General features: G+C 40.1%; 1 protein-coding gene across 4 annotated transcripts in view; it reads left to right on the forward strand.

Annotated features, from left to right (window-relative positions):
* Window positions 1-14,922, forward strand: part of PARD3B (par-3 family cell polarity regulator beta) — a 600,416-nt gene that overhangs the window by 29,737 nt on the left and 555,757 nt on the right. For all 4 annotated transcript variants that reach the window (XM_081312950.1, XM_081312947.1, XM_081312948.1 and 1 more), the window contains exon 2: window positions 6,860-6,961. In XM_081312950.1, the coding sequence (XP_081169076.1) occupies window positions 6,860-6,961 (102 nt within the window). The remainder of the gene's footprint in view (window positions 1-6,859; window positions 6,962-14,922) is intronic.

Raw genomic sequence — 14,922 nt, forward strand, 5'->3', positions numbered from 1 at the left:
GGCTACGGCAGTCGCTGAAAAATCCAGCAGCAGAGTTCCGCAGAGGAATAAAAAGCACGAAGAAAAGCAAAGGAAACGGTGAGGAGGAGGAAGAGAGACGCCTTGGCTTCGTGCAACTCTCTCTGGAGTAACCGTCACAGCGGCTCCATCGTGTCTCCAAGGTGCAAAGCTCCTCCTCCCCAATGCCTTCCTCGGGAGCCCTCGGGGCTTTTGAGAAACTCTTTCCCGCTGCCTCGGCATCAGATTCCGCCACCGCCACCGCCGCCTCAGCTGCGGACGGCCGAAGGCCCAGCCTAATAAGCCGCCAGTCCCCAGAGACCCGAGAGCTGGCACATACGGGTCTGCCACACGGAAAGCAGGGAACAGGGTAGTTAAATATGGCTCTTCCCTGCCGCGTTCTCAGGTTACCTTGGCGCCCCACCATCGCCACGGCGGAGAAAGAGAGAGAGAGAGAGAATTGCGCGCGAGCGAGCCCGAGCTAGAGTTCCCCCCAAGGGGGCGGAGAAAGAAGAACTCTCGAAGCCTTTCTTTCGTAAATACGTGCGCAGGCACACACTCGCCCAGCCGCGCACTTCGCCCAGCTTCTCGCGGGGAGTTTGCAAGCCCTTCGTTTCTCTTCAGGGCCGTCAGAAGGGCGAGCAAGTCTCTGCCCTGCCCTGCCCTGCCCTGCCGTGGGGGTGGGGAGCCAAGCGCGCTTGACGTTCCTGGAAACGAGAAGGGCCTGCGGAGACTGACACCAACCCGAGTGCCCAAGCGGGTCTTCTCAGCGTCAGGCAAAGTAGCTCACATGCAAAACAAGCCCGGCAGAGGAGCCAGAGCGGCTCCGTTGCTGGGGGCGCGTCTCGGCCGGGGCCTTGCAGGATCCGGGCGGGCGTCTTTGCTCGCCGCTCCGGCTCCTCTGCCGGGCTTGTTTCGCATGTAATTCCGGGCCAGGTGCTGCTGAGGGCGAGCAGAGGCGCCCGGGCCGGATCCTGCAAGGCCCCGACCGAGACGCGACCCCAGCAGCGTCAGGCAAAGTAGCTCACATGCAAAACAAGCCCGGCAGAGGAGCCGGAGCAGCTCCGCTGCTGGGGGCGCGTCTCGGCCGGGCCTTGCAGAATCTGGGCCGGGCGCCTCTGCTCGCCGCTCCGGCTCCTCTGCCGGGCTTGTTTCGCATGTGATTCTGGGCCAGGTGCTGCTGAGGGCGAGCAGAGGCACCCGGGCCGGATCCTGCAAGGCCCCGGCCGAGACGCGACCCCAGCAGCGTCAGGCAAAGTAGCTCGGCCGCGCGCAAGTCCTCAGTAAGTTCTTTTTTTTTTGTTCACTGGAGTATAAGCCGAAGTGGATTTTTCAGCCCAAAAAGTGGGCTGAAAAATTCGGCTTATACTCAAGTATATACGGTACATAAAAAGTTATGGCTTTCTCTAAAATATAGTATAAAAATAATAGGTAAACTGAAACCTATGAAGGTTATGTTATGTAGAACTTGACCTTGAGCAGTACATTTTAATTGATTGAAGTAACCTACTTGAGATTAGCAATTAGTTATTCAATTATTGTACTATAAGCAAATAAAGATTTATTAAGCGTGTGGCAGCAGATGTAATAAATTCTTAATTTTGTGAGTTAAGATATTGTAATGGTAAGCTAATATCTGTCAATATGTTATTTTATAATATATTAAAATTTACATAATATATGTAAATTTAAAGATAGCTCTTGTATTCATAGAAGATTTTGCAGTGAATTGGCTTTGAAGAAATTGTTTTAGTCTTTGATCTGTTTGGTTCTGATTCTACAGTACTAATTGTATGAGAGCTTCTTTTTATTTTATTGATTATAGACCCAAAGTACACTTATTTAAAACTCCAATTTGGGCAATAATGAAATTAATTTAAAACGATACCTTCAGACAATCAATCTGTTTCCGTCCTCTAATGTAGTTCTTTTCTTACATCTCTCTAATTTGAATGTAATTCTTGTGTACAAACCTGGGATTCTCAATGCCAATATTTTTTTTAAAAATGGGTGAACCTGCCATAAATTCTCTTGTAAACATAGTTATCAAGAATTGCAACCAGAAATGCAAGTCACAGTTAAAAAAATTCCTCTATGACTTGATCCATGCTTGTTATTGTTTCTTGCAGTGGTTGACAAGGTGGGTTAATATATATTTCAATCTGCAATATATATTACAATTTGAGTAGTAATGTCACAGAACTTTCATGGATGTTTTGGAATTTTAGATGTTTGTTCTCTGGCCTTCATTGAACTGAAGTATATCTTTCATCCTTCCTTCTCTTTGTCATTTATCTAGGGCAAGGTTGTTGTTTTTTGACATCATCCTCATGACTCTCCATTTCCGACTGAATCCACTCCCTTTTTATTCTATGAAAAAACAATTTCATAATTAAAAATAAAAATAAAGTACAAAATGATGTAAATTTTAACTAAAATAAGGTGAAATGGTTTGCCTTCTAACAAAAATAATGAAAATGTAATTTAATATGAAAATAACAGAAATAAAAACAAATTTGCTTTCCCATCAGCCTGCTCAGTCTTGATCTTATAGTCATAACTCTACTAATCTTCACAGAGCTTGCCTCTTTCTCCCTTCCCCTACTGATTTTCCGAATCTGTTATATCTTTTTATGTGCAAAATATTGTGCATACACATTTTTGCAGTATCAATAATTAATTTTTTAATACTTAAGTAAAATATTGTTCCAAGCTTAATAAAGTTTGATTATTGGCCACTCAAATTACACCATAGAACCATGCCTAGCCCAGCTATAATTATATAATTATTATGATTGCATGATATCTACAGCCTCTATGAGACTTTTTTCTATCATCAGTATTGCTTGTTGTCATTCAGTTCTTACTGTTAGATGCCGTTATATGCTGATGAAGAGATGGTTCCCCATACTTCTATTTAAACTTTTCCTAAACAGAATAACAGAGTTGGAAGGGACCTTGGAGGTCTTCTAGTCCAACCCCCTGCTCAGGCAGGAAACCCTTTAGCAGGCATGTCAAACACGTGACCCGTGGGCCAGATGCAGCCCGTGCATGCCATGCTCAACCCGGCTCCACAAGGGCAAAAAACATCCCACTATGTCACAATGCAGCCCACATTGCAATCAGGCTTGATACTCCTGCCCTAAACTATTTCAGACAAACATCTGTCATCATTTGGTTGAAGTCTGGCATACGAAAGATTACAACTTGGAACACAACAATAGCACTTAGCACTTAGATTTATATATTGCTTCTTAGTGCTGTACATCCCTCTAAGTGGTTTACAGAGTCAGCACATTGCCCCTAGCAATCTGGGTCCTCGTTTTACTGATTTGGAAAGATAAAAGGCTGAGTCAACCTTGAGCAGGTCAGGATCAAACTGGGGGCAGTTGACAGAATTAGCCTGCAATACTGCATTCTAACTATTGCGCCACCATGACTCTAAATATTTACTAAATATTTACTAATATTTACTAAATATTTAATAAAGGACAAGTGTTGAATGGAAAAAAACATTGAGTGTGAGACAGACATATTTAAATGAAGGTGGTTTGATCATATGGAGTAGAATTGACAAATATAAATTAAGACTCTAAAATATTTATCAGAAAGTATGAATTAGTGTCATTTATGTTGTGAGTACATGTAAAAGTAGGAGTCTACGTATTGGTGATAATTGCATGTTATGCTTCTGTAACTGATGGTGATGAAGGAACCAGAGACAAATTTAGGCTAAAATTATGTAATATTTGGCATGAATGTAATCCAGGGGAAAATGGTTTTTTTTAGATGACGTGAAGAGATGGGTGGGAAGGAGAGGAAATTCAGAAAATTATTATGAAGGTAACATCTGTGTCTGACAATTGAAAGAATGCTATTGTTGTTACCCTTTGTAGGGGAAAATGTAGTAAGAGTGAATGCAGAGAATAGAATAGAATAGAATAGAATAGAATAGAATAGAATAGAATAGAATAGAATAGAATAGAATAGAATAGAATAGAATAGAATAGAATAGAATAGCGCTGGAAGGAACATTGGAGGTCTTCTAGTGCAGCCCCCCTGCTCGAGCAGGAGAACCTTTACCATCTGAGACAAGTAACTGTCTAGTCCAGGGGTAGGCAACCTCAGCTCTTTTATGACTCATGGACTTCAACTCCCAGAATTCCTGAATTCTGATTAGGAAGGTACAGGAGGCGACTGAGCAAAATTTATGAAGTGCAATTTGGCTTTATGCTGGTCAGCAGAATGTGCAACAGACACTCTTCTTCAGAAGGTTACTGAGAAATATATGAATGTGAGAATGAATTTGTGTACCTTGGTTGAATGTTAATATGTTTATATATTTATATAAATCAGTTCACCATATTTAGATATTGAATGTTTATAAATTTTAAAATGTGCAAATGCTATTAGAAAGGGTTAAGAGGCATGTGGCTTGCTGTGAGGAATGAATATCAAAAGAAATTAAAATGTCTTTGTGCAACAGTGTGCTTCTTCTCACTCTGTTATATGAAATTGAGAGGGTACAAAAAATAAATTGGCAGCAATAGAAACTGGGAACCTATGAAATATGTGTGATAAAACAAGAGATTGATGATCTGATTCAAAAGTCAGTGAACACTATAATAATGTATACTGAGATGATTTTGTCATATAGACAGAATGTATGAAGATCAGCTTGCAAGGCAATAGCAATAGCACTTAGACTTATATACCACCCTATAGTCCTTTACAGTACTCTCTGAGCAGTTTACAACTTCAGCATATTACACCCAACAATCTTAGTCCTCATTTTAACAACTACAAAAGGATGGAAGGCTGAATCAACCTTGAGCCAGTCAGGATTGAACTCCAGGCCATGGGTAGAGTTAGCCTGCAACACTGCATTCTGACCACTGAACTACCAAGACAAATATATTACAGAAGAATGAATGAGACAAGAGAAGGGGAAGACTGAAACAGTAATGGTTGGACAGAGTTGATAAATTCCTCAGAGTGGATTGTGAACTTTAAATAACAAAATATATAGAAGAGAGACTGGTCAAGCCAGGTGAAGGAGTCAAATAGGGACTTAGTCTAAAATCTGCATTAACAGAGGGATAGAATCAAGATCACGTGAAATACTAATACCACTTTACAGTGCCTTGGTAAGGCCACACCTGGAATACTGCATCCAGTTTTGGTCACCACGATGTAAAAAAGATGTCGAGACTCTAGAAAGGGTACAGACAAGAGCAACAGAGATGATTGGGGGACTGGAGGCTAAAACATATAGGGAACTGTTGCTGGAATTGGGTATGTGTAGTTTAATGAAGAGAAGAAGGAGGGGTGACATGATAGCAGTGTTCCAATATCTCAGGGGTTGCCACAAAGAAGAGGGAGTCAAGCTATTCTCCAAAGCACCTGAAAGCAGGACAAGAAGCAACGGATGGAAACTAGTCAAGGAGAGAAGCAACCTAGAACTAAGGAGAAACTTCCTGACAGTTAGAACAATTAACCAGTGGAACAACCTTCCTCCAGAAGTGGTGAATGCTCCAACACTGGAAGTTTTTAAGAAAAGACTGGACAGCCATTTGCCTGAAATGGTATAGGGTTTCCTGACTGAGCAGGGGGTTGGACTAGATCACCTCCAAGGTCCCTTCCAACTTATTATTATTATCCCTACGTGGCAGAAGAGGGTGAATTCTAACCCTCCTTGAATGCTATTGAACCTCATCTAGTATACCAAAGTACTGTCCTGTTATTCCCAAAAAAACAACTCTGTGGGGTGGTTAATGGTTTATATTTAATGGAACCAAATGATATAGGTTTGCAGCAGGTAACATTTGTTAATTTTTATAAAACACAGCTTCTGTTTGCTGCCTAATAAAAACTTGCCTAATTTCTTTATACAGTAAGTCCTTGTACCCTAACATTCCATTTTTTATAATAAAGTTGGTATTGTCTTAATACTTTCTTCAAAAAATGCTCTTGTGCTATAAGAAATGTTCTTCAGCAACTTTTTCATATGTTAAAAAGTTAACATTGGTGGAAGCAAGAGGCAAATGGTGTTTTTTGAGACATTGGATATTCTTGTGATATCGTGGGATTATAGGATATAATTTAGCATCAGTTAAAATGAACCCTAGTACCCTATAATATTTAGACTTGAGTTGTGATTAAGTTCAGTACAGGTGAGTCTGTTAACCCAGACCAAGTAGCTGAACATTATGTTTTACCTTTTAACATGGATCCAGGTATCATACAAATAGAAGAGGTACATTCAAGTAGATCAAGTAAGAGGTAGCTTCCTCAGAAGAGCCCTGTTGTAGAGGTTTATCAAGGAATTGAAGTTTTATGAAACAAATGGCTGTTTTAGTAACAAAGTGAGAATGCAGAATTTCTGAGGACCCATATGGATTGATTTAGTGTTACATATGAACCTTATGGCTGGTTTATCAGAAATGGTTAAAGAGTGACACTTTAATATTTCAATTATTATGTTCACTAATGCTCTTCTAAATTAGGATAAGACAGACAAATCCATAGTTTTCAAGGTGCCTTACACAGGGTTTTTACTGTTTTTTTATATACATATATAAAAGCCTTGCATTGTTCTTTTACTGGCTCTTGCAAAACAAATCCTGCAGTGATGTAACATTGCTTGCATTTGTTTTTCTGATACTAAATTTTCATTTCACTTTTACTTTGCTTTTCAGTGTGTGTTCAGCAATTATATTTTTCAGAATTTGATATTAGATATAATGGTATACTGTGTGAAAAAATATAATAACTAAAAATATAATATAAAACCTTCATATTGTAGACAGAAGTGTGCTCAAATAGTGATTAATGAGAACATATACTTATGTTTCATTTGCAGAATCCTTCACATTGGGTGAATGTTCACCATCTGGAATACACAGATGGCGGAATCCTGGATCCAGATGACATCTTGGCAGATGTTGTGGAAGACAAAGATAAGGTTGATGGAGAATAATTTCTTAATTTTTAAAGAGAAAGTGTCTGGTTAAATTAAGATATGATTTGGATATAATAATCTCATGCTAAATTCGTATGTGTAATAGATGCTTATATGACTAATATTAGTCATATAATGAATGCATTAAACATTTATATTACAGTCTCACTTTTGTTTTGTTGAACTTGGCAAAAATTGTTGAAAAAATACCTGCTATCTATTGTTAGCATGTATTAAGTATTCAGTAGGGGAAAAAAAATCTTGCGTGACCTTATGATTTTGAAATTTGAGAAGCTCATGGAACTAAGCATTGATTTTAGATGTAGAGATTTGATTCTATGATTTCACAAAGATAATGGCATTGTTCTGCGTGAATACATGTCTTTCTTCATTAAATATTTTATAAAAGGTTTAATTGATCCACAATTTGAGACAATGTATGCATCCTCCAGACAGTACAGTATTTTCATAGAAATTTCATTTGCCCCTAAACTGATTAATAATAGCAAACAAATTTGTGCCTTTTATTTGTGTCTGTTCCATATATTATCTCTTCTCTATGGAAAAAATATGAAAGTTGAAATAGTCCACTTGTTCTAAATGAATTCATTACTTTTAATGATTGGTTCTTAATTTTCCTACTGAGCAAGGTTTAGAAAAAATATTTATACAAAAGGATTTTTTGTCCTCCTTCACAAAGTTAAAAAAAAGATCTGAATCATAGGATTTGAGTAGTAGGAAAGATAATTGGAGAAAGATAGGAGAAAGTCAGCTTTTTTCTTCCTTCTCTTCCAGGGAGCAGCTTAGAAAAATATATCCATATAACATATTCTCCTGAATTGGTAGGTTTGGGGGTGGTAGAAGAAATACTTGGACTGGTTTTGGACTTCTCAGTTTAACAGAGTGAACTCTGGGTTCTATTTACAATGTTTTAATCATTGTTTCATGGTACTGTATGCTCAGCAAAAACAATGGTGTAGTATCTGGTCTTTTGTATCAGATTTTTCAACCTTTCCACTCCCATTAATTTCAGCAATGGCCATAGGAAATTCTGGGAGTTGGGAAGATTAGTAATTAGAAAATACCTGAGGAATATGACGATATATATCAGGCTAGTGGTTCATTTGTGATTTTTATGGGAGATAAAATGTATTTTTTTCTGAAACATATATTTTGATAATGTGAATGTTCTGCAGTAATCTTATAGATTATCTTAAACTAGTGTATACTTTCTATAGTTTCTCTACCATAGAAAGTTGCAAGCCTGAAGTAAAAACAAGCGTAGGCATTACCTGCTTCCAATTATCATACTGCCAAACAACGTAGAGGATTTTCCCCCCTCAAAAATTACAACTATTAGCTTTTTACATCTTTCATTCTGTGAAGGTGAAATGGGTTGTTCAAACAATTCAACAGTCTTGGGGTTGTCAGGGAAACTTGTGGCAATTTTAACTGGAAGGCTAAAATTTCTTTTTCTAAGAAAGGAAAAAAATGACACAATTTTGAATAATGTGCTGTTTTTAACTTAAGAAAATTACAATATAATTAAATGTGGCATGCTGTACATGTTTACTGTGTCTTGTTGCTAATTAACTGTTGAGATTTTTGAGAAGAGCTTGCTAACAGCTGTTTGAGGTAATAAGAATGGGGAGGGCTTTGGAGGTGATAAGCAAAACAACAAAATATTCCTACATTTTGTAATTCTTTGAGGAAAAAAACAGGAAACATCCATGATCAAAAAGAAGATTAGGCAAGTATCTTTCAGCTTCTGTTTTTCGTTCACCTTCAGTTTCGTATATACTGCACCTTTTGTTATGTCAGTAGCTTTGTTGCAAATATGTCAGTAGCTGGTTGCAAAGAAGGTTCCTTGAAGCGGGAGATTCTGGTGCAACTATTGGTTAAAGTTGTAAAGGCGGGAAAACCCGGACTTGTGATTGGATACAGTTTAAACAGCTCTAGTATAAAAGCCAGAGTCATTTTGACAGTTGTCAGTTGACATATGTGTATTGAATAAACCTTTTTTGCTGTTAACCTCTCTGAGTCATTCGTCTGCCTGAACCAAACAACTGGCGACGAAGGTGGGATAGACGGCGGACTAGAGAAGGATCGGCAGAACAGCTGCGCGTAAGGCGGTAAATTTAAAAAGAATTCAGAGTCAACTACAAGCGGCCGCGGCGGAATCAACAATCCACCGAATGGCGCAAATTGGGTCCTTAAAGGAATTCGATCCAAACTTCCCAGAGGACTGGGAAGAATATGTGGGACAGGTTGAAGGGATTTTGCTCGTTAACGGCATAACCGATGACCGAAAAAAGGCGGCTGCCTTACTAACCATTTGCGGCACACCAGTGTATCGAGTTGCTGTGGGACTTTGTCAACCACTGCCGGTATCTAGCGTTCCGTATGCCGATTTATTAGCCAAATTAAAAGTACACTTTACGCCAAGGAGATCAGAACTCTTTTGGCGGCGCATTTTCGAAAAACGGAATCAGAGACCGGGCGAGTCAATCCAAAAATTCGTTGCTGCAGTCAGAGAAGCAGCAGTACGTTGCAAGTATGACAACTTAGAAATAAGAATCCGGGACAGAGTGGTGCTGGGCTTGCGTGACGAGCAATTACAAAATAGAATTATCGCTAAGCCCACCGGTGACTTGCAAGAAGTACTTGACGAACTCTTGACTTATGAATCCACCGGGTATCGCGACCCCCCCCGAAATAGCATGGCCGCTTCTACCGAAATAAATCAAGAAAGCCTTGTGGACTGCGGGGAGGTGGACCAACAATGGGAAGCTGACATTGCCGAAGTCACCAGACGGTTTGGAAAAATGGCGGCAAAACCATCCCGAAGCGACGGACCTGAACCGAGTCGTCGATTCCAAACGACAACACCACAACGACAACTGAGAGACACTGCAACTAGACCGCGTGACAGCGACAACAGATGCGGCAGCTGTGGGGGCAATCATCCCCGAGCAACTTGCAGATTCCGTTCTGCCAGATGCAGATTGTGCGGGAAGACCGGCCACATTCAAGCCATTTGCAGGGGTCGTGCACGTGACAATCGTCTTCACGAAGTCGACGTTTGGCCCGAAGGTAAGGTAACCCCTTACTATAGTGGCAAAGAGACCCCTAGACCTTGGGCTCAATACCCGAACCGCGGGGAGGTGGCGCGAGTCAATCACAGTAGGAAGAGGAAAATTAACAATATTTTGGGATCAAAATTAAAAATTGTAGTCCAGTTGCAAGGAATTCCTTGCAAAATGGAAATCGATTCTGGGGCCTCAGTGTCCATAATATCCAGTGAAACCCTTAAAAAGATTGAACAAAAAAGTGGCCGAAAGATTCCACTTAGTTCAACCAAAATTCAATTGACCGACTTCCAAAAAACCCCAATAAAAATTAAGGGAAAAGTTACCCTTAGAGTTAAATATAAGGGGTTTAATGGAGCACTAGATTTAATAGTTACAGAAGGCCATAGAACTAGTTTAATAGGCCTTAACTGGTTCCCTGCCCTGGGAATTTGGGTAGGGGGAATAAACACAGTTATTAATAATAAGACCCTCAAATCAGTCTGCGATGAATTCGCAGACGTATTTGATGGGTCTTTGGGTAAATATAAAGGGCCCCCAATTAATTTTAATTTAGACCCATCGGTTAAACCCATCAGGCTTAAGGCCCGAAGGGTGCCTTTCGCCCTTAAGCAAAAAATCGAGGCCGAGCTCGATAAGCTTGTAGGCCAAGGCGTCCTAGAACCGGTCGAGGGTGGTTTGTGGGAGACGCCGATCGTCACACCCCTTAAACCTAATGGGGATGTGAGGATCTGCGCTGACTACAAAGCCACCCTGAACCTTGGAATGAAAAAACATGCTTACCCGGTCCCGACGGTGAAGCAGGTCCTCGCCACGATACAGGACGGCGCCATATTTGCCAAGTTAGACTTGGCGCAGGCGTATTTGCAACTTACTGTTTCCAGGGAGGCTGCTGAAGCTCAAACTATTGTTACCCACAAGGGGGCGTTCCGAGTCCACAGACTGCAATTTGGTATTGCAGCAGCTCCAGGCATCTTCCAGGAGGTGATGGAGAGGACCTTAAAGGGCATACCTGGTGTATGCCCTTACTTTGATGATGTTCTAATAGCTGGAAGAAATGAAGAAATATTAGCTGAGCGTCTGGAACAGGTATTGGGAAGATTTAAGGGGGCTGGACTTAAATTAAAAAAGGATAAATGCTGTATTGGGGTTAAATCCACAGAATTTTTAGGATTTAGGATAGATCAAAATGGAATTCACCCTACACCTGATAAAATTAAGGCAATTAAATTGGCACCAGAACCAAAAAACAAGGCTGAATTACAAGCCTTTTTAGGATTAGTTAACTTTTATCATACTGTACATTCTTGCCTCATAAAGCTGCCATAGCAGAACCACTACATAGACTTTTAGATAAAAAAAACCCATGGCAGTGGCAGGATAAACATAGAGTCAGTTTTCAAACATTAAAAGACATTCTTTCAAGCCAATCCACAGTAACTCATTTTATTGAGAATAAACCAATCTATTTAGCTTGTGATGCTTCACCTTATGGTGTGGGGGCTGTTATCAGCCACTTGGATAGTCAAGGTATTCAAAAACCAATTGCATACTATTCCAGGACGCTTACCAAAGCTGAACGGAATTATGCACAGATTGATAGAGAAGCATTAGCAATTGTGGCAGGAGTAAAAAAGTTCCATGATTACCTTTATGGAAGGAACTTTACCATACTCACTGACCACAAACCATTATTGGGACTGTTTACCACTGATAAACAGACACCCCAAATAATGTCTCCCAGAATGCTGAGGTGGTCAATTTTCCTCTCAGCATATTCATTCTCACTTCAACATAGACCTGGTAAGGAAATGGGCCATGCAGATGCCCTTAGCAGACTACCCTTAACCAATACAGAGGAGGACCCTGCTCCAGTTGGACAAATTATGACATTACAGGAAATTCCTGAATGCCCTTTAACTGCTAAAGAAATAGCTGAGGCTACCAAAAAAGACCATATCCTCAAAAGGATCATGGCCTGGGTTCTTAGTGGGTGGCCTAGTAGTAACCCTGATGCCAAGTATATTCCATATTTTAGGAGGAAAAATGAACTATCATCCCATTTGGGATGTATATTGTGGGGCAACCGTGTTGTCATTCCTGAACTCCACAGATCTACAGTTTTAATGGAATTACATGAGGGTCACCCTGGAATAGTACGTATGAAGGCTTTAGCTAGAAGTCACTTGTGGTGGCCAGGACTTGATAAAGATATTGAAGAATGTGTTTCAGGATGTTATTTGTGTCAGCGTTCTAGACCTGAGCTGCCACACACACACACTCATCAGTGGGAATTGGCCAGGAATCCTTGGTCTAGGATTCATATTGATTTTGCTGGACCTTTTCAAGGTTTAACCTTCCTAGTTGTGGTGGACAGTTTCTCTAGGTGGCTAGAGGTAGTGCCTGTTAGTTCAATGACATCTTGTAGAACAATACAGGTCTTAAGGGGCCTCTTTGCCACTCATGGGTTACCTGATGTGATTGTATCGGATAATGGGCCCCAATTCACCTCTGTTGAATTTCAGGATTTCCTCAGGGCCAACTCGATTAGACATGCAACATCAGCACCCTTCCACCCGTCCACCAATGGCTTGGCTGAACGCAACGTGAGAACCACCAAAGACGCCTTGAAGCGAATCATCCGTGGCGATTGGCACCAAAGACTGGCAGACTTTTTGCTGACCCAACACACAACCCCTTGCACGGCTACCGGGAAAAGCCCGGCGGAAATGAGGTGGGGCAAACGGCTAACCACCAAACTGGACAGGTTACATCCTGACAAACTACCCTCAAGTGCTGAACCGGACATTCCAAACAGGTCCTTCAAAATTGGAGACTTAGTCTGGGCCAGAAACTATGGACAGGGGGACAAATGGGTTCCGGGGGTGGTCACTGACATAATGGGGCCGTTGTCTTACACCATTGAGGGGGAAGGGAATAGAATAAGTAAAAGACATATTGATCAGCTAAGGAAGAGAGTTATTGGAAGTATGCCAGTAGATGGGGGTCAAAGCGTACACGGGGGGACACTGCATCTTGGCTTAATCATAACAACTTGCCAGCTAGCGGGGAAGCGGAAATTCAAACCAGTGTGTCCACAGCTAACCCACAACATGGTCAAATTGACTGGGAGCTGTCCTCTATGAGCAGGCCTGCAATACCTGAGCAACAACATCAAACACAACAACAACCACAATCTGTTAGTAGAGAAGCGTCAGAGCCTGTAATTCAAAATTCCAGACCCATAAATATAAGCCAGCCAAGCAGACAGTCAGTTAGCAATGACTTAAGTAACCAAACCAATAGATACCCATCTAGGGTCCATAGGCCACCCAAATACTTGAGAGATTACGTCAACAAATAACATCAACTGGGGGGGAAGGGGTGTTATGTCAGTAGCTTTGTTGCAAATATGTCAGTAGCTGGTTGCAAAGAAGGTTCCTTGAAGCGGGAGATTCTGGTGCAACTATTGGTTAAAGTTGTAAAGGCGGGAAAACCCGGACTTGTGATTGGATACAGTTTAAACAGCTCTAGTATAAAAGCCAGAGTCATTTTGACAGTTGTCAGTTGACATATGTGTATTGAATAAACCTTTTTTGCTGTTAACCTCTCTGAGTCATTCGTCTGCCTGAACCAAACACCTTTTACAAGGTATTATTAGTTGTTTCTCTAACCAAATATATCTATATTTCATTTCTCTTTAGCTTTCCCCCCCTTGTTTTTGGACCATCTTTTTCTGATGCATCAATGGTGCAGTATATTGTCTTGAGGTCATTTCAGTTTATTGACAAAATCTACCGTAGGCTATCAAGTATTTATTTTCTCTGCTTTCTGTGCCTTATTGCTCTTTTTTAAAAACTTTTTTTTCCTTTTCCATTCTGTCCCCACCTCCTAAATAGCATTTCTTTTTAGCATTTAACACATGGTTGAATACTTCACTCCCACATATAATCATTTGGTTGTAACCATAATAATACTTAGAAAAACTGTATAGAAATTCTAAGAAAGCATAAGAAATTACTTAGAACACACTATCCTGTCTTTGTATCATTTGCAGTATATATGGAGGACTGGTCAGTATTGCTCTTCTCTATGGTATAGCTGAGAATTGCACAATACAACTTTTAATGTAACAAATTCCTGGTCTTCAGAATTGATCTTGTATACAAGAATATTCCTGGATCAAATCTTGCCTCTGCTATAAATTTGGCAGATGTAATAAACCAGTCTTCAAAAACACTTGTTTTCACTTTGACTTTGACTCTCTGTTTCTAAGTTTGTACACCATTGTTTTTTATTTTTGTTTTTGGGTGCTGCTTGTTCAGGTGTCTGAAAGCCTTGTTTCATTTCTCAGGTGAAAAGAATACATACTGGCAAAATGATTTATACTAAAAACCATAACAAGGCATTTAAATTTTTAGGAAAGTTTTTTAATAACAGGGATTATAAATATTAAGTATGAGTATAGAAAAACATAGTTTGATATTTAATATCACATACATGGCAGAACATACATTGCCTCTTGTGAAAAATCTGAATGGTTCAGATTCAGCAGTTTTGGTTGTTTATTAACATACTCTTATTGAATGGAAGTACAAATAAAAACATGTAGAGAGCTCTACACAGTTTAATCTGGTGTTCTTATTTCATTTTGTAAAGAATGATTTCATTACATGTTTAAAATAAATCTGTCACATACTAAAAATATTTAAATAATTAAACACATTTGATTTTATGCATACATTTTCTAAAATTAACTGCCTTTTTCACACTAATCTGCCTTGTCTCTAATTGGGTTGAAATGTGTGAAAGAGAATAATTTTTCAAAGGGAAAATTAAGTCAACTTTCATCTGTTATTCAGTGTAGAGGGTGTG

The sequence above is a fragment of the Vipera berus genome (assembly GCF_964194415.1).
Source record: "Vipera berus genome assembly, chromosome: 1".
Taxonomy (NCBI): Eukaryota; Metazoa; Chordata; class Lepidosauria; order Squamata; family Viperidae; genus Vipera; species Vipera berus.